General features: G+C 45.7%; 4 protein-coding genes across 6 annotated transcripts in view; 1 reads left to right on the top strand and 3 right to left on the bottom strand.

The window, feature by feature from the left end:
• The window catches only part of LOC106814956 (ubiquitin carboxyl-terminal hydrolase 7-like), a 22,383-nt gene extending 20,275 nt beyond the window's left edge, over nt 1-2,108 (bottom strand). The window contains exon 1 of one of the 3 annotated variants that reach the window (XM_014819352.1): nt 2,088-2,108. Coding sequence is in view for 2 of the 3 variants with exons in the window: in XM_014819350.1 (XP_014674836.1) it covers nt 1,657-1,772 (116 nt within the window). In the remaining variant the exon portion in view is untranslated. The other 2 variants (XM_014819350.1, XM_014819351.1) reach the window with 2 other exon arrangements.
• A 239-nt stretch (nt 2,109-2,347) lies between these two features.
• LOC106814954 lies at nt 2,348-6,736 on the top strand. Its single transcript, XM_014819347.1, has 3 exons — nt 2,348-2,445; nt 2,867-4,105; nt 6,222-6,736. The coding sequence occupies exons 2-3, from the start codon at nt 3,403-3,405 to the stop codon at nt 6,734-6,736; spliced, it is 1,218 nt and encodes a 405-aa protein (XP_014674833.1). The 5' UTR covers nt 2,348-2,445; nt 2,867-3,402.
• Nucleotides 6,737-8,924: 2,188 nt separating this feature from the next.
• LOC106814953 (glucose-6-phosphate 1-dehydrogenase-like) lies at nt 8,925-14,747 on the bottom strand. Its single transcript, XM_014819346.1, has 7 exons — nt 14,649-14,747; nt 12,319-12,393; nt 12,002-12,076; nt 11,587-11,729; nt 9,595-9,753; nt 9,251-9,376; nt 8,925-8,997 (listed from the first exon to the last, which is right to left on the bottom strand). Exons 1-7 carry the CDS (start codon nt 14,745-14,747, stop codon nt 8,925-8,927), a joined length of 750 nt encoding a protein of 249 aa, XP_014674832.1.
• A 2,012-nt stretch (nt 14,748-16,759) lies between these two features.
• Nucleotides 16,760-22,765, bottom strand: part of LOC106814951 (filamin-A-like) — a 52,782-nt gene continuing 46,776 nt past the window's right edge. Inside the window, 4 exon segments of the mRNA XM_014819345.1 lie at nt 16,760-18,003; nt 18,411-18,614; nt 19,103-19,330; nt 22,674-22,724. Coding sequence (XP_014674831.1) covers nt 17,819-18,003; nt 18,411-18,614; nt 19,103-19,330; nt 22,674-22,724 — 668 coding nt within the window. The 3' untranslated portion in view covers nt 16,760-17,818.

Below are 22,765 nucleotides of genomic sequence, written 5' to 3'. Positions count from 1 at the left end.
CTAGTGCCTAGTTGTATCTTGCTAGCTATACTCAAGCCGTACGCTGCGAGGAATATTGTACCGTTTTATGCCCACTCTGGCCTGCTGACCAGAGCGGAATAAAAGCCCCGGACCTATTCCCGGCGTAAACACTGTCATTTTTGAGTTGTGTTGTTTGTTCTTGTGCGACGTGTACAATCCAGTGGTCGAACAGTGGGAGAGTCCCACGTAACGGGGAAAAACGTTACATATATATATATCAATATATATATATACATATCAAGAGTAAATCATTACAAATTACGTGATAGTATTATCACGATTTGTGATTATTTACTCTTGATATACACACGTATATATATTACGTATATTCGCCCCGCATGATTCCCTCACCTGCATCGTTTACCTACCTTTGCCGCTCCTGATGATGAAGGGTACGCCATCCCACCGCTCGTTCTTGATGTAAGCAACGATGCAGGCATACGTCGGTGTCACCGAGCCTACAAGCAACCACAACCACCGCAGACATCAGTAGCTGCAGTCAGCATGCTCTAACAACCTGCTAATGTTCCCACCCGATGGCGCCACGTGCCTCACCCAGCCACGTGTAAGCTGCATCGGCGAGAAGTATTTCACCGCGCCTTGTCTATTTTCTACGCGATGGCTGCAACGTTAACGCATCGTCAGTGAGTACATGACGACTGAGGGAGAGCGGTAAGGATGTTTAGTCGATGGCTGCCTAGCGTGAGAGACGGTCGGAGTGATCACACGATGGCTAGCTACCTTTCGGCACGGTCGGATCATCCAGGTAACCATTCTTCACATCACCCTCACCGTCCGGATTCCCGACGTACTGACCCAGTACAGCGTTCTCCACCTTCAACTCTGACATGCATTTCAACACTTTCACCTGCAATGGAGTAGCAGCGTAACGATGTGCCATTGCGCAGTGTTGTCATGCCGTGGCATTGTGCAGTGTTGTCATGCCATGGCATTGTGCAGTGTTGTCATGCCATGGCATTGTGCAGTGTTGTCATGCCGTTGGAGAGAACATTTCCTGCAGGATTTCACGAGATATCGCTGGCGGGAGTAGGTAAGAACAAAGGCCAGAGTTATAATTCGAACAAGTGAACATTTATGTACACATAGATACCAAGATGGAAGCTGTAGTATGTGTATTCGAGCTGTGATGGTGTGAAATGAAGCGAGCGTCAAACGAATTTTTTAATCCCGCTTTCCTACCTGCTCTCTTAACTTATTCATGTTGTTTGTGCATGCAGCACAGCACGGGCTAGCTCCAAGAAACGGTATTGCTAAGGTTAGAATACCGTCCAAATGTAGTATAGACAATCCGTAGTATAGACAATCCGTCGCACAGCCTGGTCAGGCTAAGCACGGGCGGGCGTTCGGTGTACTTGTGTGTTGCAGATGAGCATTTGACCGGCATTTACAGGTGAAATAGAGTAGAGAAACATTAAGACTTTGGTACATTTCGTGTTTATTTACCTTTTTTTTATTGAGACGTTCCAAGTCAAGTGCCTGTGGACCGTAACCTACGTTCCGGCAGTACCTAACCTGGGGGACATAGACCCTATGAGCCCAAGTGACCCTGCACAGATGAAATAAATATATGTTTATTTTAACGACTGCATAGAGAATTGAATGTAATGAAATTACCATACATACCTCGCAGCATTTAACGACAACTTCGCTGCAAAATCAACTAAAAGGAATACGGCGTAATCAAACACACAGCAACACACGAGGTTCCATATAGACCGATATATCCACATCCTTATGCAGTTATTGTCTACATAGTCGTTTTATGATAACAGCTTTATAATAATAATTCCATGCGAAACGTTTAATAATAGCGTGTTCAGCCAAAATCTATAGCGACGACTAATGATGAACGCGTCCAATCTAGTTTCCACATTTTGAAATTCCTAATTTTCAAAATCCAAAAACAAGTATGGCGTTAATCGAGATGCATGATGGGACTCTTACCCAAAAAAATTATTTGATCAAAATCTAAGTTAAACTTTGAACTACTAAATTGTAATTTAATATTCGTTTAAACAGATATAAATGTGTTTTATAGTATTCACTTCGACTAGAACAATAGCGAACAATAGCAAAGGCAATACAAACTGCATGCAGCGCCCCTTCGGGATACTTGAATGCGTGAGCTAGACTGGTACCTGGTTCTACCTCTCGGCTTAGGGTGATATTGGCGAGTAATTGAGGTGGGAGCTAGCACCAGTCTATGCAGAAACAAGACCGAAAGCGCCATCTGTCGTGGAGTTTGAGCATTGTATAAGAAGTTAGTGCTGCTACGTAGTGAGAAAATCTAGAACTATGAGTAGAAGTGACTGTTGCTGTTGTTGAAGCATGTTGTTTGTGATCAGTGCATTCGCCATGTTCATATGATATTGTCCGTTGACCACGTCACTGAGTTGTAAGCCTGTAAGTAATAGCTGTGTTGACCCGATTTATAAATAATCTAACTACAATATTTGTTTTGATATAGAACGGGAATGAGCAAAAAACCTGGTGACTGTGAGAGTTCTCAGAAATTAGGAGCGGACGCTATTTCACTTTCAGTACTGAAACTGAAAGCTGACGGTTCTAGCTGAGACTTAGCTCCAAGAAACGGTATTGCTAGGGTTAGAATGTGTATTGACGTGAGTCACACAGCCTGGTCGGATTAGCTGAGACTGTGCTCCACCTTGTTAGACTACTGCTACAAAAGGGTCCGCTAGTACCAGTGACTCATTTCGTAACTCACCTAGGTGATCACAGGTGCCCTGCAGTCGTCAACAAAGTCATCGGACCCGGTATCGTGAGATTTCGTCTCTTCCTCTGCCAGCATCCGTCAATTTTCCAGGTCTCCGCAGAAGATGTTGCCTTCCTGACTGCGCGACAGGACCCTTCGTCGTACGACGGCACGCGGTTTCATGTGACGCCAGATTCCGAGAGCGACGCTGTCACATACTTCAGCAGCAAACTGCTACAGTGGTGAGTAGCGAGAGTTTTCATTCACCGCCTAGCCTCTACTAAAGCGCAAGCACCAGAGGCTGTCATCGCCGTCGTTGGACGCAAGGACAAACAGTTTGTGAGATTCCTGGAGCGTCACAACGAGGTATTTAAAGTGAAGGGACGGTTTGTTTCATTAGTGGTACGTGCGGATCGAGTGGAGAGACATCGTGACGGCAGTAGTGACGCTTCAGTCCAGCAGCTAATACAGGTGGAAGAAGACTGGGACTTGATAACCACTGGCAACGTTACCCATGCAGACTGAAAGCAATTCTGATGAAAACCCAGTGATGGTTGAAGTGTAGAACTTTGGCTACGCCTCTGAAGTAGACAATCATCATTATATAACCCCCGATACTGTGTCAAGTAATTGCACGAAAACCAAAAATGTCCTCAGCAAGTACTGGATCAGGAGTTGAGGATGATGCAGTCACCTTCTATACACAAGCCTTCACTGACTGGGGAGTTGAAGAGGTAACGTTCACTAAACTAATGGGTAAAAGGTCTCAGGCATCTGCAGACGTGAGAAAAGTTGTTGGAAAGTCAGTGAAACAATTTGCAAGCTTTCTAATGAGACATACAGATGCCTTCGAAATCAGAGGCGATCACGTTAGAAGGCTGATCGATGTAGCTAGTGATACTGACTCAGTATCCAAGTCAGAATCACGTTCGGAAGCACCAGCAGAGAGCGAAAATAACGCTGCCTTATTCGTCCGCGACATCTTCCTCAAGTTTGGCCGTAATGAGGTTGAGGTGAAGACATTATACTTAGAGAAGTCAAAGGCGTCTCTGGCAACGTATAGAGTGTTGGGAGCGAATGTGCAGGAATTTTCATCCTTTCTCAAAAGACATGCAAACCTGTTCTGTGTGAAAGGTGAGATAGTCACACTTGCTCAAAAGACAGTGAAGTCAGGTTCTGTCGACGGTGACACCTTATCAGGTAGCATTGAGTGCATCGACTACTTCCGGAAAACGTGTCTGATGCGTAGCGAGTCGTGCATAGACCTGCGCCGACTGGCCGGGAGAAGGGCACAAGCTTCGCCGGAGCTGAGAGCCTATCTTACTGACATTCCTACCACCTGCCAGTTTTGTGTGTGTGTATATATATATATACAAGACACTTACCTGGTTCGGTGACGACGTAGGAGACTCCGCACGATCCGTCCTTGCGATCTTCAAAGTCGATCTCGGCCTTGCCTGGACCCTCGACGGCGATGGAGAGACCTCCAGCTCCCGCCTCACGCGTGTAGATACTGAACTCACCTGTAAACACGCGAGCGAGAGAGAGAGTCAGAGCTGTGATCCTATATAAACATGCACCCCCCACCCCCGGTCGATCGACGCAGAATTCGCAGGACGAATACTCGAGATCTATACGCATTGTTGCCGAGATAATATGTAATATAATAGATGATTGGGAATAGAAATGCGATGTAAAATGCTCTGGTTCATCTTTCTAACTATTCAATCCAACACTGACGTGAACAATTTATTACAACCAGGAAGAGATAGAAATATCATTGGTGTATAATGACTTCTCAAGGACTGATTCCACCATCGTGCATGTGACCGTGAAACCGAGTAGGACGCGCCATGAGTAGATCACTTACATGGTTCCTTCACCTCTCCTCTCTCCAGACCGGGACCTCCAGCTCTAACCTTGTGTGCGCCACCATCCTGCAGCGGCCCTACAGTGAACTGGAACGGACTGCCTGCAAGTCACAGATAGAAAACCGTGTTTAGCACTGGTGTAAAAGTGCAGCTTTCAACTACTTGGCTTGTTTAACAACGCTCAGACTATATGAGTCTAATAGCTTGTAGGTTTATATATATATATTGTGCCCACTTATAATAAGAAAAACAGAATATATAACGACCTGTATTGATGAAGAATGAACAAAATGCATCACTCACCCTCAACATAAACGTACGATCAAGCCTGCCTCTCTGTGCTAATCCAGAATTCAGAGCGTACACAAGCTCCTGCTGCAGACAGGTAATGAAGGTCTACTCACTAGAGAGATGACGTTACATGGAGTGACACTCAATTTATTTTACACGGACACACATACCCAAATGACACAGGCAAAAACTTGAACATTCCAACTAATACAGTACGGCAAATGGCTTCAATTCTAAACCAAACCATGTCTGATTCTGTAGACTGTCTAAATAGTATATAAATGTGTACAGTTATAGTCTCTATATCAGACTCTATATAGACACTAATATACAGCTACAGAGAGCCATCGACGATGACGAACGAACGAACGAACGAACGAACGAACGAACACGCTCGAGGGAGCGCACACACACCGTCGGAGGGAGAGCCACCCACGAGCAGGACGACGCCCGAGAAGGTATATACCTAATACTAAGGGAGCTATATAGCCTACCCCGGACAGGGAGACACACTGCATGCCAACCCACGAACTCGCGCCGCGGAGCACACGACGGGGAGAGACAGACGAGGAGCGGCGCCGGGGGATACAATATATTAACCAGCTAATAGTTAAGCTAAACGTGTAATAACGTAACGAGGTAACGTAAACGTGACATGAGTAATATAATAATATCAGGAGTGTATAATATAAAGATATATATATATATATATCTATATTATACACTCCTGATAATATATATATATATCTATACGCTATATTATTTGAGATACGTGCAGTGAATGTTATTCGTATACGATGAATAAAACCATCCGCGTTGTATAAAGACTTGCGTTCATTTCACTCTGGGGTTTTTCTTGCTACTGCATTATCGTCCTGCTTTCACGGTAGGAGCGGAAAATAATCCCGACACAAATAAAGTAATGACACACGTGCTAACCACAGCGCGTGTGAAAGTCCAATGTGCACGTGGCCACTCCTAGGGCCACTATATACATGCACTAGTACTATAGCCCGCGTACAGTTGCCGCAGGACTCCGGCAACCGTATGCGGGCTATAGTAGTACAAGCATAGCTGTGTTGACCCGATTTATAAATAATCTAACTACAATATTTGTTTTGATATAGAACGGGAATGAGCAAAAACCCTGGCGACTGTGAGAGTTCTCAGAAATTATAAGCGAAAGTTATTTCAGTACTGAAACTGAAAGCTGACGGTTCTAGCTGAGACTGTGCTCCACCTTGTTAGACTACTGCTACAAAAGGGTCCGCTAGTACCAGTGACTCATTTCGTAACTCACCTAGGTGATCACAGCTATAGGTGCCCTGCAGTCGTCAACAAAGTCATCGGACCCGGAATCGTGAGATTTCCTTTCTTCCTCTGCCAGCATCCGCCCATTTTTCGGGTCTCCGCGGAAGATGTTGCCTTCCTGACTGCGCGACAGGACCCTTCGTCGTACGACGGCACGCGGTTTCATGTGACGCCAGATTCCGAGAGCGACGCTGTCACATACTTCAGCAGCAAACTGCTACAGTGGGGAGAAGCGAGAGTCTTCATTCACCGCCTAGCCTCTACTAAAGCGCAAGCACCAGAGGCTGTCATCGCCGTCGTTGGACGCAAGGACAAACAGTTTGTGAGATTCCTGGAGCGTCACCACGAGGTATTTAAAGTGAAGGGACGGTTTGTTTCATTGGTGGGACCCGCGGATCGAGTGGAGAGACATCGTGACGAGAGTAGTGACGCTTCAGTCCAGCAGCTAATGCAGGTGGAAGAAGACTGGGACTTGGTAACCACTGGCAACGTTACCCATGCAGACTGAAAGCAATTCTGATGAACACAGTGATGGTTGAAGTGTAGAACTTTGGCTACGCCTCTGAAGTAGAAATAATTATATAACCCCCGATACTGTGTCAAGTAATTGTACGAAAACCAAAAATGTCCTCAGCAAGTACTGGATCAGGAGTTGAGGATGATGCAGTCACCTTCTATACACAAGCCTTCACTGACTGGGGAGTTGAAGAGGTAACGATCACTAAACTAATGGGTAAAAGGTCTCAGGCATCTGCAGACGTGAGAAAAGCTGTTGGAAAGTCAGTGAAACAATTTGTAAGCTTTCTAATGAGACGTACAGATGGCTTCGAAATCAGAGGCGATCGCGTTAGAAGGCTGATCGATGTAGCTAGTGATACTGACTCAGTATCCAAGTCAGAATCACGTTCAGAAGCACCAGCAGAGAGCGAAAATAACGCTGCCTTATTCGTCCGCGACATCTTCCTCAAGTTTGGCCGTAATGAGGTCGAGGTGAAGACATTATACATAGAGAAGTCAAAGGCGTCTCTGGCAACGCATAGAGTGTTGGGAGCGAATTTGCAGGAATTTTCATCCTTTCTCAAACGACATGCAAACCTGTTCTGTGTAAAAGGTGAGATAGTCACACTTGCTCAAAAGACAGTGAAGTCAGGTTCTGTTGACGGTGACACCTTATCAGGTAGCATTGAGTGCATCGACTACTTCCGGAAAACGTGTCTGATGCGCAGCGAGTCGTGCATAGACCTGCGCCGACTGGCCGGGAGAAGGGCACAAGCTTCGCCGGAGCTGAGAGCCTATCTTACTGACATTCCTACCACCTGCCAGTTTATCAAGAAACATTGCAAGTTTTTCTCTGTCGATGAAGAAGACGAAGTGTCTTTAGTGTCTGGGACCAAGGCTGTAGTCGCGAGCGACTTGCGTATACAAGGCATCCCGCCATTGACTGCAGGAGCAGATGCACCTTCTGTTGTGTACTTGACTGAGTTGATCAAGAAGGAAGGTGGAAAAGCCACGCTGCATAAATTAGCTCAACTTGTCCGCAATTCCATTAGTTCTATTCAGACAATCGTCGGTCGTAACGCCGAATCAGTTCACAATTTCCTACTGCGATACAATAAAGTCTTCCTCGTAGATCCAAAATGGTGGGTTTCTCTGTGCTGCGCCAACGCTGGGGCGGCAACAGCGAGCCAGTTTACAGGCAATTCCTCTCGAGATATAGTTGGGGCTGCAGGAACCGTATCAATGTTGTTACCAACATGCGGCTTTCTCAGTTACAAAGGTCTCTCTAAGGTATATTTTAACCCTCAATCTACTGATAAAGGAAGCTCCGAGGATCTTCTTTCCGCGTACAAAATTGGCGATAGGTTGTATTTTGACGCGATTCCTGGCGGCCCGAAAGCTACGTGTGAGTGGCGGGCGGTCAGAGTGTCGAGAGAGCCGTTGGAGCCCGCAGCGCTGACCGCCAAGTGTAACAACAACATATCAGGTGACACCTCCATCGACGCAATTCTGTTGTCACTCGTCAGGAAAAGGTTGTACATGGACGGCTCCGTGACGCTGTGCAAATTAGAGGAGCTAGCGGGAAGCGATGCCGTCCGCTGCAGCGGCATCGCCCGCAAGTCGATTTCAGTGACGGACTTTGTGAGGTCGCACTCGGATGAATTCCTCCTGGATGGCGATCTAGTGATGCCTGTTAAGGAACCGCAGCGATTTAACGTCGTGGTGAAGCCGGCAGCAGCACAGTCGTCCAAGGTTACATCAAAGGCGTGCAAGCCAAGAGACGCCAACCTCCTCTTGTCCGTGACGCAGCCTAGCTTGACCGCACAGAAGGGGAAGGTAATTAATCTCTTACCACAGCTAGGCTTCGTCTCATTTAAAAAGGGCATCGCCTTCTTTCACAAACGCCAGTTTATCGGAATGCCGGCGGATGCAGATCTCACCGTAGAGCTGAAGATAGACGAGGTGCTCCACTTCGACTGTACGGAGGGAAAGCCGGATGCCAAAGCCGAGTGGGCGGCCACCAGCATATGGCGTCCTGGTAGTCGGGAGCGAGATGCTAGTGTTGTCATGCCGTGAAATTGTGAAGTGTTGTCATGCCATGGCATTGTGCAGTGTTGTCATGCCATGGCATTGACAGCCATTTCTCCAGTATGTCCAACAAACATGTGCTGCCACCTACCTTCTCATCGCGGATATCCTCAGCACTCGTAGATGCAGGCTTCTCCATGGCAACCAGCGTCAACATCTGTAGGACATGATTCTGCATCACATCTCTGGTTTTAAAAAAATTCAAGAGTCAGTAACAACAGAGCATTCGCAAAACACTGTCACACACTAATTAAACAGACTTGAAGCATAAAGCTACCCATCACTAACAATAATAAGCTATCCTAATACTAATATTTCCAGCAATCTTTTCAGGAAACCTATTCCGAACCACCAATCACGTAACACATACACAGAGAGAAATCAACATCTGAATGGACTAACAGATAGCGCCACTGGCCGATGGGTAAGAGCATACCTGATGATTCCGAATTCGTCAAAGTATCCTCCGCGACCTTGGGTCCCGAACGGCTCTTTGAAGGACAGCGTCACGGCGGCGATACTCTCCCTGTTCCAGATTGGACCCCAAACCTTGTTTCCAAACCTGCAGAGAAACGCTAACAGAGGTCAGAACTCGGTAAAAAACGGATCCACACTTCATGCCGTTCTGTTCCTGTCTGCCATAACGTCTCGCTGGCTCAGGCAACGTAGTACAGTAGCAAGCCCAGGAGAATCACAGGCTTAACAGCATTCATAATTGCACATCGAACACAACGTGAGCGTAGAACGCACGTTTCCTACGCCATCTACTAGCTCACCCACCTCAGTATCATGAGGTTTTGCACCATCTCCTTGCCGAGGTAGTGATCGATCCGGTATAGCTGGTCCTCCGTGAACAGACGGGCCAGGTGAGTAGACAGCTGGACGGACGAATCAGAATCCTTGCCGAATGGTTTCTCAACGATGACCCTCGTCCAACCTCTGTGCGGCAGTTAGAAACACAGTTAGCTTAACACTAAACAGAACCAAGCCGGGCGGTCAAGATTCAAACTTCAAGATGAAAGAAATTTTCATCTCAGCGGCAGTCACTGACCCTCTACGTAAGTAACCATGCATAGATCAACCTTTCATGTACACATGCTATTCCTACGAGATACTCACGTAAACAAACACACACACACACACGCGTGCGCACACACACACACACGCGCGCGCGCGCACACACATGTGCTCATGCCCACATACTCCATAAAGCTTATATGTAACTGTGATCATCTACACGTGTCATCAACAATGTTATCAGCAAACCTCCGAACACCGACAATCGCACTGGACATCCTCACTGCACATCCTCACTGCGCATGACCTCTCTGACTAGTAACTACGTAGTAAAACGTAAATGTCAACTACTGTAAAGTCACTTAATTTCGTGGATCCCAATTTTCGTGGTTTTAGATAAAAAACACATGTTCGTGGATTTTTAAATTCGTGGATTGAAATCGTAGAACCGGCACTTGACATCTGTACATTATATTTCGTTGGGAACGTAATTTCGTGGAGTGATAGACCCACGAAATCCACGAAAATTGGTACCCCACGAAAAAAAAGAATTTACAATATGTAAATTGCCAACATTCTCCCTATCTCAACCCTCCCTTCGTTCGATCGTACTACGACCGATAATTCACATGCCTACACAGACAGATGAACGAATGCTTCACGATTAGAAACTCATCGCGAGGATCAGTGCACGACTATTGCCGACCGAGATTTGATCGTGCTGGGACATAAATCCCACGGTAACATTCCTGGGTCCATGTCCCAACATCCAAAACCTGACAAACTGATCGGCGAGTCGTTGTTTCTATTTCACTGATTCGGACAGCATGTAAAGTTGTAAATCTGCTTGTGACGCAGAGAATAAATAGAAGAATGAGTTTACATTAATACGAAATGTAAACTGGTTCATATCAGAGACCCATCTATGGTAAACTTGTACATCCTGTGTCCCAGACAGACAGTCAACACAAGCACACCACAACACATGCACTTCTTTATCGTTGCTTCAATATGGAAGGCTCAAAAGCAGAATAATTTATACGGACTCTACCAGCGAGTGATACAACAAGGAGCGTACATAAGTAAGATATGTTCCTGACACAATTGGTGATTTTTTTCATCATCCTTGCCTACCAATACATGCAACAGCCATGACACAGACACGACACAGACACCACACACGGGCACTTTAGAAAGAACACGTAGGATAAAGGCATGCTAAACTGCTGATCCCACCAACCCAAACACCAAGGAGATCATAAGTAGCATTCTTTAACCTTGAAACTAGCGTGTACCTTGCTCACGGACTAGAGGCTACACTATGTTTGCGTCATCTCACATGCAGGACATCAACCGACCCCGTATTTACTTACTCGTCTTCACTAATGCTTCAACCATCATCATAAATTCGCCGTGAAATAAACAAGCAAACAAACACTCGGTAAAATATCGCGGATGCAAAACGGCGAAAAGAATTCTGCCGGTAGATACCTCGAGATAAAAAACCCTGTTGAGTCAATGTGATTCTGGAAATGTTCCGGATCAAAATCGGAGAGGGTGAGTGAGTAGTAACATATAGGACACCACAGAAGGTACATGTAAAGTGAGCATTGCTAACCCACAGTTAGAAGCTACAGCCACGAGATGTGTTAGTTTTACATTCACTGGTCAGGCACCACTGCAACAGACATCAGCCACACGTACGAGAGTTTATCGAAACGAATTTCTCTGGTCTGCGCTAAACAGAATACGTACCTTTTGCCCATACAGGCCGCCTTGAGGTTAGTTGTCACCGGCTGGAACACACTCGGTGGCAGTGCCAAGTAGAACAGCCTATTGCAAGGCTTTCCTCCTTCAATCTTTTCGATTTCGCTGTTTAACCGCTGGAAGTCTTCTAGCTGAAGAAAGATTATCGAAGCTCTGACACTATATACTGTAGGTCTGCAAGTAGTTCTCATCTGAGATTTCTGTACTACTGCTGTGTGAGATGAAGAGATCAGTGAAATAAGTAGAAGAGAATCAGTAAAAAGAAGAGAGTGGGAGAGAGAGAGAGACAGAGGGAGAGAGATGGCGGAGAGAGAGATATAGAGATGGGCAGAGCAACAGAGAGAGAGAGAGAGGCAGGGAGAGAGCGATATAGAGAGAGGGAGGGGGAGATTCTCAACAATACCTTGTCATAAGAGCCAGCAACATAAGTGTTGAGTTTCCAGAAAGCTTCCAGCTTTTCCTTTTGATCATCCCTCACCTGCATGTGTGAGAAATATATTCATCATCAAATACATGCAAAACAACATTAATCTCAGTATTATGATTATATTTATATAATAATTATGATATTATTATTAACCACTGGTTTAACAGTGGTTACACATTATATCAACACACACGCACACGCACACTCCTGTGCGCACGCCCCCGCACGCACGCACGCGGGTTAGTAACACTGCTGCTGTGTAGGATGTAGGGCTGACTCTCTGCGGTTTATACCTTCATGAAGGGATCGGCCTTCTTCCTGACATCAGCAACACTCAGCTTGGATCTCGCGTAGCCAGCAAAGCACGTCTTGGGAGGAAGTAGATTGTTCATGTAGAGCAGCCTGGGTACAGCAGAGAGAGAGAGAGACTGAGAGAGAGAGAGAGAGATGCCGCTGTCCCGCAGACATATATGTGACAAAAGCTATGTGATGCGGTAACGTATAAGTCAGCGTTCTGATGTATAACATCCGTCACTTACAACACACGACATGATTGTCAACCATGCTCTATATGTTCCTCATCACCAATGTCATGTGCAGTGCACAATTAACTTACCCCAACCAAAACATTTGCTCCAACACCACCCCCCTAGCTAAGTAAGCTAGAGTAAAAGACCAAGTGGAATGTCTTCCTATATATAGAATGTGAACTGATACCAGTCTATATAGTTAACAAAGTACCGAATTGTACAGTTGATAGAAATGTTCGAGAAGGACTAAATGTATGAACTTAGTAACATGTTATTTTACACGTGTACCTACCAGAGGGTGGGATAAATTTTCTTTTTTGCCAAATCACCCTGAAACAAAAGAGTGGCATTACTTTTACATGATCATGACATGTGTCCCATTAGGATATATGTCCGATGACTAAACAGTACTTGGGAACAGCTGTGTACATAAAGCTGTATGAGTAATAATGCTGCGTAAGCACAACTTCACTCTTACTCTCTACAATTTACAAAGATAAATTTAAGCTGCGTGCCTGCGTCATTTGAGTAGATAGTACAATAGATTAAATATGAGTGGGCTATTTACAAACATAATCTTAAGGTGGGATATATATTTAGACAGGGTTTCTTATACATGAGCGGTACATTAGCGCACCGCCGTTGTCGAATTTAACATCGCCGTTATGAAAATGTTTCTGTAACAATTTTTGACATTAAAATTTTTAAAATTTTGCTGGGTGGGAGTGATCCCCAGAACCCCCCTCCCAGCGAGAGGGGGACTTCCACCTCTCCCTCTCTCCCCGCGTGTCCGCCTGTAGCATTCGCATGCGTACCTACGGCACGTCTTTAAATCCATCATGCGCATTTTTCCCCCAAACTGACCATTACCTCCGTTGTCTAATTTTCCCTCATAGGAAACCCTGTTAGATGCCGCCATAGATTAAATAGGCATAAGCAATTTACAAAGATAAATTTAAGCTGCGTCATTTGAGTAGATAGTACAATAGATTAAATATGAGTGGGCTATTTACAAACATAATCTTAAGGTGGGATATATATTTAGACAGGGTTTCTTATACATGAGCGGTACATTAGCGCACCGCCGTTGTCGAATTTAACATCGCCGTTATGAAAATGTTTCTGTAACAATTTTTGACATTCTAATTTTTAAAATTTTGCTGGGTGGGAGAGACCCCCAGAACCCCCCTCCCAGCGAGAGGGGGACTTCCACCTCTCCCTCTCGCCCCGCGTGTCCGCCTGTAGCATTCGCATGCGTACCTACTGCACGTCTTTAAATCCATCATGCGCATTTTTCCCCCAAACTGGCCATTACCTCCGTTGTCTAATTTTCCCTCAGAGGAAACCCTGTTAGATGCTGTGATAGATTAAATAGGCATAAGCAATTTACAAAGATAAATTCGAGTTTAAAATAAATAGAGTGCTAGATTACATATACAGGGGTATGCATCCTTAGACAGGATACAGAGCGTAGATGTAGTTTGGTTTGTATCGCCTCATGCAATTACCCAGATCAATGTATAGATGTGCGTGAGCGTACACGCCTACACGGCAACACGCACAGCTAAGCTGCCAGGGTATGAAATAAACCTGCCTTGAGCAGACACTGTAGGAGAAATAAATATGCTGACTCATTGCTGTTCTGGGGTGAACCGGCCTCTACAACTGCATTCCCTCATAATAATCCTCAAAATCACACAATCATACACAAATGCTCCGTAGTTTAGATGTATAAGAATACATGTGCGCGTGTGGCATAAGTCTGCATGGTTAGGAGCTAGTAGCTAGTATAGCATGGGGTGGGGCATGCAAGCATACACTACAGCTATCTGCATCAGCAAGGCTAGACTGTCTGCAGGAATATATGAGCATACACACTACATTAGCTGCTCAGTTTATGAAAGCTACCTAGCTGGAATATGGTGTGCAGTGATAAAATAATTAGGCATATAGTAACAAATTAAAAAGCATTACTCGGCATATGTTAATATTGTAGTGATATTAGTTGTCTACATTACCAAGGTGGCGACAGGTTGTCGTAGAGCGTTTTGGGGGGATACGAACATACATACACGGTATCTATCGACATTTACCGAGGCCCCCAGCACCACAAACACATGCAGCGTTCCCTCATCCTCCGTCGACAGCGTCTTCCGAATCAACTCGATTCCCGTCTCGTCTCCACACTCCATGATCTCCATCGAAATTTTCTTCTCGTCGTTCTCGTTCGCTTCTCGCTGCGCGGCTCGTTCCGGTGACACAGCAGGCTTCTGTTGGCGTGCGAGGTTTGGGTCGGTGGCAGGGCTAGGCGCGGTGGCGGGGCTAGGCGCGGTGGCGGGGCTAGGCGCGGTGGCAGGGCTAGGCGCGGTGGCGGGGCTAGGCGCGGTGGCAGGGCTAGGCGCGGTGGCAGGGCTAGGCGCGGTGGCGGTGCTAGGCGCGGTGGCAGGGCTGGGTTGGGAAACGGTGTTGGGTTCAGGGGCGTTTTCGGCTCGCGAGGGTGCACTGGCAGGCTTCACTTGAGCTTCTCTTTCCCCACGCTTATCTTCCTTCCGTGCTTCCTTTCCCACGCAGACTCCCAGCCTGAACGGTCCTTAAAATGTTAAGGGAATTTAACAGTAAGTTCTACTACTACTAGAGGTACTAATACTACCACGAGTAGAATTATAATTATAAACATCTATTGTCAGTATAACTGATAATATACTTCCTACTACAGTTATAGCATTTCAATAGTATTGTGCATGGGAATACATGCCAAACATGGGTTGTATTAGTACATGGGTTGATGATATAGTTTAATTTAGTTATAATCCGTTATAATCACTGCCTTACAACTTGTTAGTACAGAAGTAGCTCTAGTAACTATAGCCTGCGGCAACTTAAGCACAATTAAAGCAGGAATTTTAAGGCACAATTTATTGGTCTAGATTGTTGCCAGCGACGATCGATGTGGATGTGTCCAACTCGTCATACATTATTACGTTGTCATTCACAATCTGCTTACAGTCACGAGTAAATAATTACTTACGTAGTTACGTGTGTGATTTATCTGCTTGGAGCGGCTATAATAATTATGTTGAAGATGCGGCTACTAACACTGTAACAGCACTACTAGTACTACCACAGTACCAGGACAGGAGCACAGTTCTCACTGTAGGCACTGCAGCATGAATTGCACAGTTGCACTGTTTACGTGTCGTTAGATTTCATGCTAGATTCTATGATTCTCCCACTACGTGGCGCGCTGCGTGGTATCGTCATCGTATCGTATCGCATCGTATCGTATGTTGGACCACTCTTGTATTTCACAAGGCATGACCCAAGGCATGACCACAGAAATAGAATAGAAGGGCTTCTATTCTATTCTATTTATTCTATTATTATTTATTCTATTCTATTCTAGAAGGGCTTCTATTCTATTCTATTCTATCTATTCTAGGGCTTCTATTCTATTTCTGTGGGCATGACCAGAGCACTTAAATCAACTGATTTGAGTTGTCAACTGATTTGATTGATGGAGACTGGCATGACCACAGACTCATCATTTTCATTGATTTGTACCTACAGAATTTATTTCTTCTAATCTTATTCTTTTATCCCTATATTTTAGTAATTTCCTCATTAATCCACGCGTGCTGTTAATTGATCAACTTCCGGCATTTAGCTCTTCATTATTTATCTACATTACCTATGATTATCTATATGGTTATCTATATTATTTCTATGGATGTAACATGTTATTATCAAGAATCCATAAATTCTGGACTTTTGTTAATATGTTATAATAACATAATAACAATATAATAACTTTATATAGTAGCATGTTATTATATGCAACTGCTGCTCAGTAGCTAGAATCTTGCCACTGTCACATAGGTGTTATTTACATCTCGTTAGCATCTTGAATGTATGTAGTTGGAAGTATATGTGTCAGTTGTCTGTATGCTAATTTGATGTTTCTTTTAATAATTTTTAATTCTGTTATTACTCGCCATTCCATTGCATTAAATGTTTGAAGTCTGAATTGTGTATTCACAGATCAGGTCTTAGTAGAGTAGAAACTAGACCCAAGTTTGTCATTTGTCATCTGTGTAAACGTAATATTGACCTTTATATTTGGAAGTGTAATTTTTCCTTTCCGTAATGTATTGGGACACAATTGTGTTGTTATACGCTAGTTAGAGATCAATGAAAAGCCATAATATCGATTTTTAAACTTTATTAAAATTTCTGATATACCATATCCCATATATAGAAGAATATAAATAGCTGATCTTGTCTTAAATACTTCTTAACAATGTTTTTTTATCGTTTCTCATGCCATGCTTTAATTTCCAACACCAGTCCACTACTAACAATCTACAATTCATTGCGCACATCTCCACTTAAATGCTGCTTTGTTAGTTGAATTTTGACACAGATGTTTTTAACACCACACAAGGCAAGCAATTTAGCACCATCTTACAAAAGAGTATTGAATGAGAAACCCTCTCAAGGCACTATTACAATACACTTGTGTAACCCTTGGACATTACTCAATGTATACATATAATTTTCAAAGAAGCAAAACACACAGAGGGAGTAACAATACTAGGTAAAACTAAGCATATGATAAAGACAAAATAAAATCCTTGAAATTTTTCCCATACATACCTGCAGCAGTAGAGAGTACACACCAAATGATGTGATAGCAATGAGGAGCTGATATTAAAAATTGCTGCTAAAACAGACTTAGAATAAAATTTTAGAGATTCTATACTGAGAATATTTTCACATTTCTTCACCTTTCTTCAACACAGACATGCACGATTACAAGTTACCTATAAACAGTGTCAACTCATAGAAAATATAATTGTGGGTTAAAAAAAACTTCGGCAAAGTGAGCAAGTCCTAATTTCCTGATCTGACAAGAAGCGGTAAAATAATTTCGTTACTCTAAGAACAGCGATGTAGACGGTACTTTGATAAGTAAAAAACGAATCCACCCTTCAATCGTTATTCTGCTGCACGGACATACAATACACAGTTGCCAAATTTTTTCAGACGACGGCAGCAACGCTTTAACCAAGGATCTGCAGCATGGCGCCAGACACATTCCGTAGGTAAGATGGCGATCCCGGGGTTTACAGCGTCGGTAGGCAAAGTGCGCGCGGGTGGCAACCGGCGCCCTCTAACCTCACGCAGTCTAATCAAATTACGGCGTCGCGAGAAAGTCGTTGCCGTCAGAGGGCGCTCTCTCTCTCGCTCGCTCGCTCGCGTGCGTTTAGACGGACACGTGGTAGGGGCTGCCGGGAATGTGGTCGTCGCCCCACTTGACGACTAGCACGTATTCTCCCTTCTCCTTGACAACGTAGTTGACGGTGTATTGCTGGCGGGTCGTGTGTCGCACAACGATCTCCTCACAGGGAACGCGCGGACCAAACACTCCCACCATCAGCATGTTGTTGCCTGCAAGTCGACGCGAAATATTAGTCAACACGTGATCACACGTGGGCGGGCGTCGCCCCCGTCTAACATACAAACCACTCAATGTGTGACGATCTGCCACCAGGTGGCGCTCATCTAACATACAAATCACTTGATATGCGACGGTCTGCCACTAGGTGGCGCTAATCTAACATACAAACCACTCAATGTGTGACGGTTTGCCACTAGGTGGCGCTCATCTAACATACAAATCACTCGATGTGTAACGGTCTGCCACTAGGTGGCGCTCATCTAACATACAAATCACTCGATATGCGACGATCTGCCACTGGGTGGCGCCCGTCCAGCATGACGACACAGCACTGACGGTGCGCTCGCAGAGCTTCCCACCCGGCGTCGCCCTGCACAGACAAATGAACGTCACTCACCGGCCTGCGTTGCGTTGACAGTGAACGTGTTCTGCTTGTGCAGGAAGGCCTTCTGTAGTCCCATGCCCTGAGACGTCACCTTGCTGGCGTCGGACGGAGCCGTCGGCAGAGCAGACGAAAACTTCTGCGTCGTCGTCGTCTTGGTAACGGTCTCAACAACCATGCTAGACTGCTCCTCGATGTCGCCGCCGGCCCTGCGCACACCTGCAAGCATGCGGACAGTGGCAGTCTATAGTCTGCTATGCTAGCCCTCATTACAGATAAAACATAGTAAACATCTAACGATAGTTAGCTATCCGTTTATGCAAATATCAACCCCTAGCTAATAGCTTAACAAAATTGTGATGCGTTCTGATTCTAATCGGCATTACTATTGTCTACTAAATCACTGTAGACTACTAAGTACCAATAGCTACCTGTCAGGTAGATTTTTAAACGTGAAGTATTAATATATATTATATATTCATACTATTACAATAGTACTACAAGAAGTAATATCACCCATGTTTATAAAGTGAAGTATATATATATATCATCACGTTTACAAAGTAAAGCAGGTATATATATCGTTGTGTTACAAAGTGAAATAGAGATATCATCACGTTTAGAAAATAAAGCAGATATATCAGCACGTTTATAAAGTGTCATATTAACGCCCCTACACTGCACTCACTCCCATGTTCGGGGCCCACATCTGTGCGTTTCCTCCTGCGCCACCTGCGTTGCTATGCATGACTGATTACTCTGTGTTGCCGTGGGTGAGGCCTTCTCCGTAGACCCCGACCCTGCCAGGATACCGGCCTGGCCCTGCCTCCCACCGCACGCGGCGAACGGCCAGAGCGCGATGTGAAGCCGTTCAGGTAACGTGAACGTAGTGAACGCCGTTCTCCAACGCGGAACGAGCGGATCGCTGTACGATTCTGTCGACGATCAAAACATCGTTAGACGGCGCCAGCGCGGAGACATTTCACTCAACCCCAGTCGCGCGTAGAAGCAGGTAAATCGAATGAAGAGTATAAGTGCAGTCTAATTGTCACGATCTGTTGTTTGTCGGAGTTCAAACTTCGACTTTACGTTTTAGTAGTCGTAATGCCACTCATGAACGTAGTCGTAACCATCGGATACTAGTGATTTTACAATTCACATCACAACCTTTGCAACTGGTCGACTGCACGCCTTGAGTCCTCGCACCAGAGGGAGAAGATGACATGGACAAGGTCACGCTGTCTTGGCTCCAGGTAAGTTTTTATACGGTGAGCGCCGGCCGGAGGTTTACTGCAAGCGACAATGCAATTAATAATCACCCTGCAGTGTGACCTCCTGTCACGCTTAACTATGCGGAAGAGTGGTTACTGGATTTGATCGATCCCCTAGAATTATCGCTCGGATTCCAGTAACAGCATAAGGCTCTTCACATATATCTGGTCAGTAGCAAGCCAATGTTTTACCGTGCGAACGAATGAGGTCTGACTCATCTGCGATGTACCCCGCCCCCCCACCGACACTGCGCGCCGCATCACGGACGACTAACGCTCTAGCCTTGAGCGGTGTCTTTGCATAGAGCCGATCCTAGACGCCGGGCCTCACCGACGTGGGAGCGATGTTGCACGCTTGAAGGGACGAATGGGATGTGCACGTCGTTGACTTTATGCTCACGTTTGTATTCTTCGCTGCGGACAGACAAGACAACACGCCATCCACTCAAGCCACAGGACACCCGGCCACAAGGAACCAGGACTACCAGGCAACAGGCCCAGGAACTCAGGAACTACGCGGGAGAAGGCGTGAGGTGACAAACCATTATAAATATATATATATATATATATCTATGTGTGTGTGTATATATATCTACAGCACAAGCCCCAGCCACCAGGACACCACCGCGGGAGCGGTGAGGTGACAAACATTATAATATTATATTAATATGTTGTGTGTGAAAAGTATATATATTACAACGACACTTACCTGGTTCGATGACGAGCGTTAGGAGACTCGCGCACGATCTCGCCTTGCGATCTTCAAAGTCGATCTCGGCTTGCCTGGACGCTCGACGGCGATGGAGAGACCTCAGCTCCGCCCTCCACGCGAGGGGGGGGGGGGGGGGGGGGTGGGGGGGGGGGGGGGGGGGGGGGGGGGGGCGGGGGGGGGTGTAGATGGCTGAACTCACCCTGTAAACACCAGCGCGAGAGAGAGAGAGTCAGAGGCTGTGATCTATATAAACATCACCCCCACCCCGGTCGATCGACGCAGAATTCGCAGGGCGAATACTCGAGATCTATACGTCATTGTGCCGAGATAATATGTAATATCTAGATGATTGTGAATTAAAATGTGATTTAAAATGCTCTGTGTTCACTTTCTAACTATTCAATCCAACATGCGGCGTGAACAATTTATTACAACGAAAGAGATAGAAATATCATTGGTGTATAATGACTTCTCATAGGACTGGATTCCACCATCGATGCATGTGACCGTGAAACTGAATAGGGACGTGACATGAGTAGACCACTTTAACATGGTTCCTTCACCTTCTCCCCTCTCTCCAGACCGGGCTCCAGCTCTACCTTGTGTGCACACCGATCCTGCAGGCCCTAAGTGAAACTGGAACGGAACTGCCTGCAAGTACAGATAGAAAACTGTGTTTAGCAGCGTGTAAAAGTTGCAGGCTTTCACTACTTGGCTTGTTTAACAACGCTCAGACTATATGAGTCTAATAGCTTGTAGGTCACATGAGTCTTACTCTACCTGGCTAATTATGTGATTCTACCTGGTAGGTAACAACATTGGTTAATCAGGGTTCATAGTAGTAAGACACGATGTTGACGAATAAGGACTTATAAGACTCCTTTCTGGTAGGCCCAAAAAAGCACTTTTTATTTACGCGATGTCTGATAGATCCCAGACTATTAAAGTACACTATAATATTTATATACAAATTGCACACAGGATTTAAATTCATTCGCGTATTATATATACAAGAAAATGGTCTCTTTGGCCAAAAAAAAGACTATTAAGATCTTTTCTAAGAATTTCACAGCAAAAATACAGGTATAATACAGGGCCCTTCATTGTTTTTTTGGCCAAAATAGTACTTATAAGACTTGGAAGACCCTGCCTACCGAAGCCCTGTTTTACTTATGTTGACTGTAAGCTTTGGAAGGCTATACGAGGGCGAGTACCTGCAGGTAACGAGGGCGTGCCTGGCAAGGTAAGAGGGCTGCCGCCCCTGCAGACTGGCAGGTCGTGATCTAGGCAGGTACAGCCGAAGAGGCGTTGCCTGGCAGGTAATGAGGGCCGTACCCTGGAGGTAAGCGAGAGCTTGCCTGCTAGATAACGAGAGCTTAACCTGGCTATGTGCATGGCCTCTTGTGTTTCCCAAACGCTGACCGTGTGACTGCCCATCTCCTTCGGGCACGAACTCTGACTGCGCGTCTATTTTGTTGTCAGCGACCTGCTGCACTGTGCAGCTCTCGTGCGCGCGCGTCGGACTCGTCGTGTGCCATCATCTTCGTTAGGAGTTCGTATTTCCAACAGGCAGCCAGCAGCAGCGAGGCAGAGAGATCAGCGGATGACAACACCGACGACCCTGATGTGACGCATGCGTGTTCAGCTGCAGCCACCTGCCATGCGACCACGGACGACCATCTGCGCCGATCACTAATAATTGCGATGCGTGTGCCTCGACTCATCGCTTGGACCGCCCCTCCCCCGTCCCGCCTCCCCTCCCCTCTCCGCCTCCTTCGCTGCAATGCTCTGATCAAACGCCTAACCTCTTGCTGATATTAAGGGAGCAAGTCAGATAATGGGGGGAAGGGGGGTGTCAGGAGACAATCATGCATGTGCTGAAGGTAGGGGGGAGTCCTATCACCAATGTCAATGCTGTCGAAGTTTTTACTCATTGTCATTGATTTATTGTTTTACTAAATAATAAATACATCACAGAACTCGCTGAACGTAAGATGCCGAAGCCTTTTGTAACGCTACTGAATCCATTACAATTGATGTGATCTCGATACTAGATGATGCTACAACGTCACTCAGATACAACGCTACTGCTCATTCTCCCTCCTCGGCACGCAGTAGCAAGGCAGCAGCACAGCAGAGGCTGGGTATGTGTGCGGAAAGGAGAGTGGTGCTGAGGGCCACACTTTAGAGCTGACCTGCGCGCAGCGACGCTCTCTCACCGGGTATCTTGAGGTTGAGTTCGCACTCGCTGCCGATGTTAGTGCGGAGGCTGTCTCAGTGCGACGGCTTATCCGCTCCATCTGTTGTGTTTGCGTCCTTCAGCCATCACCTTCACCGTGAACGGACTAACCTGCAAACATAGAGGCGCAGCGGTCCAGCTCACGACA

The sequence above is a fragment of the Priapulus caudatus genome, unplaced genomic scaffold (genome assembly GCF_000485595.1).
Source record: "Priapulus caudatus unplaced genomic scaffold, Priapulus_caudatus-5.0.1 Scaffold1012, whole genome shotgun sequence".
Classification (NCBI taxonomy): Eukaryota; Metazoa; Priapulida; class Priapulimorpha; order Priapulimorphida; family Priapulidae; genus Priapulus; species Priapulus caudatus.
This window is presented reverse-complemented; position numbering and strand designations above follow the sequence as displayed.

What these genes read in the sequence shown, in the direction of transcription:
- LOC106814954 (XM_014819347.1), top strand. Translation starts at nt 3,403, where the DNA reads ATGTCCTCAGCAAGTACTGGATCAGGAGTTGAGGATGATGCAGTCACC. An exon ending in TCCTACCACCTGCCAGTTTT is followed by an intron (nt 4,106 to 6,221) that starts GTGTGTGTGTAT and finishes TAACTCACCTAG; the next exon opens with GTGATCACAGCTATAGGTGC.
- LOC106814953 (XM_014819346.1), bottom strand. Translation starts at nt 14,747, where the DNA reads ATGGAGTGTGGAGACGAGACGGGAATCGAGTTGATTCGGAAGACGCTG. An exon ending in TTGTGGTGCTGGGGGCCTCG is followed by an intron (nt 12,394 to 14,648) that starts GTAAATGTCGAT and finishes CTTCCTCCCAAG; the next exon opens with ACGTGCTTTGCTGGCTACGC. An exon ending in GCGGCCTGTATGGGCAAAAG is followed by an intron (nt 9,754 to 11,586) that starts GTACGTATTCTG and finishes ACTGCCGCACAG; the next exon opens with AGGTTGGACGAGGGTCATCG.